Genomic DNA, 2,069 nt, shown 5'->3' with positions numbered 1-2,069 from the left:
TGTATACTATATTAAAAATCAAATCCAGTTACACTGTGGAATGTTATTCTAAAGGATGTGAATGGTTAATGAAGGCCTCTAATATCAACAAATCTGGAATGTTCAGAATTCGAGCATTCAACCGAAAGCATACATGTCCTTTAAAAGATAGAGTTTATTCGCAAAGACATGTAACTAGCAATTAATAGGAGGGATTGTGAAACCTAAATTTGTAGATCATAAACGTAAATATACACCAGGTGATATAAGAAAAAAAGTTAAGATTGATCTAGGAGTTGATGTTAACTATATGTTGGCTTGGAGGGCCAGGGAGAAAGCATTGAAAGCTTTGAGGGGTACACCAGCTGCATCATATGCAAAGTTACCTACGTATTTGTATATGATAGATATCACTTACCCGGGGTCTCATATACGTATGAAAAAGAGTACGAATAATGAGTTCTTGTATCTATTTGTTGCATTGAATACATTTATCCAAGGATTCAATCATTGTAGACTAGTAGTCGTGGTGGATGGTAGTCATCTGAGAGGTCCATATAATGGGACATTTGTTGCAGCAAGCACGACAAATGGCGCAGGTGTGTGTGTGTGTATATATATATATATATATATATAAAATATATATCTGTGTGTGTGTGTGTGTGTGTGTAATAATGTACATGTATATACTTTAATCTGTTGTATATGTACATTTAATATATGATTTTGATATTATTGTAGGACATATATTTCTACTTGCGTATGGTATTATTGATTCAGAAAATGATGCTGCGTGGACTTGATTTTTTGAGCAACTTAAAGAAGCATACGGTGAGAGGAGTAACATGTCTGTTGTGTCTGATAGAAATGAGAGCATTATAAAGGCTGTTACAAATGTATAAAGTAATGTCCCACACTATGCTTGTATGTGGCATTTATAGAATAACGTTCAGAAAAAGTTTAGAAAATCTCATGAGAAGTTATCTGGTGTATTCTATACAATGGCAAAAACTTGCACAAAGAATGAATTTGATATGTTAATGGATACTGTAGAAAAAGAAAATATAAGAGTGAAAGAGTATTTGGATTTAGCTGGATATGAAAAATGGGCTCTTTGTTATGCACAAGTACATAGAGGATGGCACATGACATCAAATATTGCTGAGAGTATAAATGCAACACTTGTTCCAGCAAGAGAACTGCCTATTTTTGAATTTCTCGAAGAGGTAAGACTATTATTTGGAAGGTGGAATCATGACTACAAGAAGGAAGCAATCTTCACATTCACATCATTGATTGGAAAATACCATGACATACTATCAGACAATGAAGCGTTGAGCTCAAGAATGACGGTAATATTTAAGAATAAGTATATATTTAGGAGTGTTGGTATGAACATCATTTCATTTAATTGTATTTATAAACGAGCAGGTTGTACCGTCAACGGAATATGTGCACAATGTTAATGATGATGGGAGATATTTTGTAGTCCGTCTAAAAGAAAAAAGTTACACATGTGGAAGATTTCAGTACGAGGAAATACCTTGTGAACATGCTTGGGCGGTATTGAGATGGAAGAGTCTACCACCAGATGAATATTGCTCAGATTTATACAAACCAAGGACAATGTTAAAGACATATAATATGCCTATACATCCTTTGCCGGATGTAAAAGCATGGTTGATTCCGGATAGCGTTATTGTTGATGACGTATTACCTCCAAAATTTAAACGACCTCCTGGCAGGCCAAAGGGTAAGCCTCAGAAAAAAACAGCAAGAGAGTTATCGAGGATTAAGGGGAAAAATACATGTAGCACATGTGGAATGGCAGGTCACAATAGGCGTTCGTGTAGAAATAAGTCAAAAGATGTTTAAGGCTGATTGTTTTTTCCTAATTAAATTTGAATTGAAACTATATGCATTATGAATTAATTGAAATCTTTGTTTTTGTATACATATTACTTAAACTACGTGTTAATTTGGTTATGTGTTGTACATTAATGTGTGTGTTGTATGACATACAAAAGTACATATTATACTCATTAAGTTTTAGCACATACTATATACAATAATTAATTTGAACAACATAT

The 2,069-nt window shown here is 33.6% G+C and overlaps 1 protein-coding gene across 1 annotated transcript; it reads left to right on the top strand.

Annotated features, from left to right (window-relative positions):
- Nucleotides 1-980: 980 nt before the first annotated feature.
- On the top strand, nt 981-1,854 carry LOC101253564 (uncharacterized). The gene is made up of 2 exons (XM_004234575.2): nt 981-1,331; nt 1,411-1,854. The coding sequence occupies exons 1-2, from the start codon at nt 981-983 to the stop codon at nt 1,852-1,854; spliced, it is 795 nt and encodes a 264-aa protein (XP_004234623.1).
- Nucleotides 1,855-2,069: the final 215 nt, after the last annotated feature.

Source organism: Solanum lycopersicum, chromosome 3 (assembly GCF_036512215.1).
Source record: "Solanum lycopersicum chromosome 3, SLM_r2.1".
Taxonomy (NCBI): Eukaryota; Viridiplantae; Streptophyta; class Magnoliopsida; order Solanales; family Solanaceae; genus Solanum; species Solanum lycopersicum.
Note: the sequence above shows the minus strand (reverse complement) of the source record. Positions and strands in the feature narration are given on the sequence as shown.

Bases quoted from the DNA above. Each gene is read 5' to 3' on its own strand.
- LOC101253564 (XM_004234575.2), top strand. From the start codon at position 981: ATGGCAAAAACTTGCACAAAGAATGAATTTGATATGTTAATGGATACT. The intron at 1,332-1,410 runs GTAATATTTAAG...ATAAACGAGCAG, and splicing joins CGTTGAGCTCAAGAATGACG to GTTGTACCGTCAACGGAATA.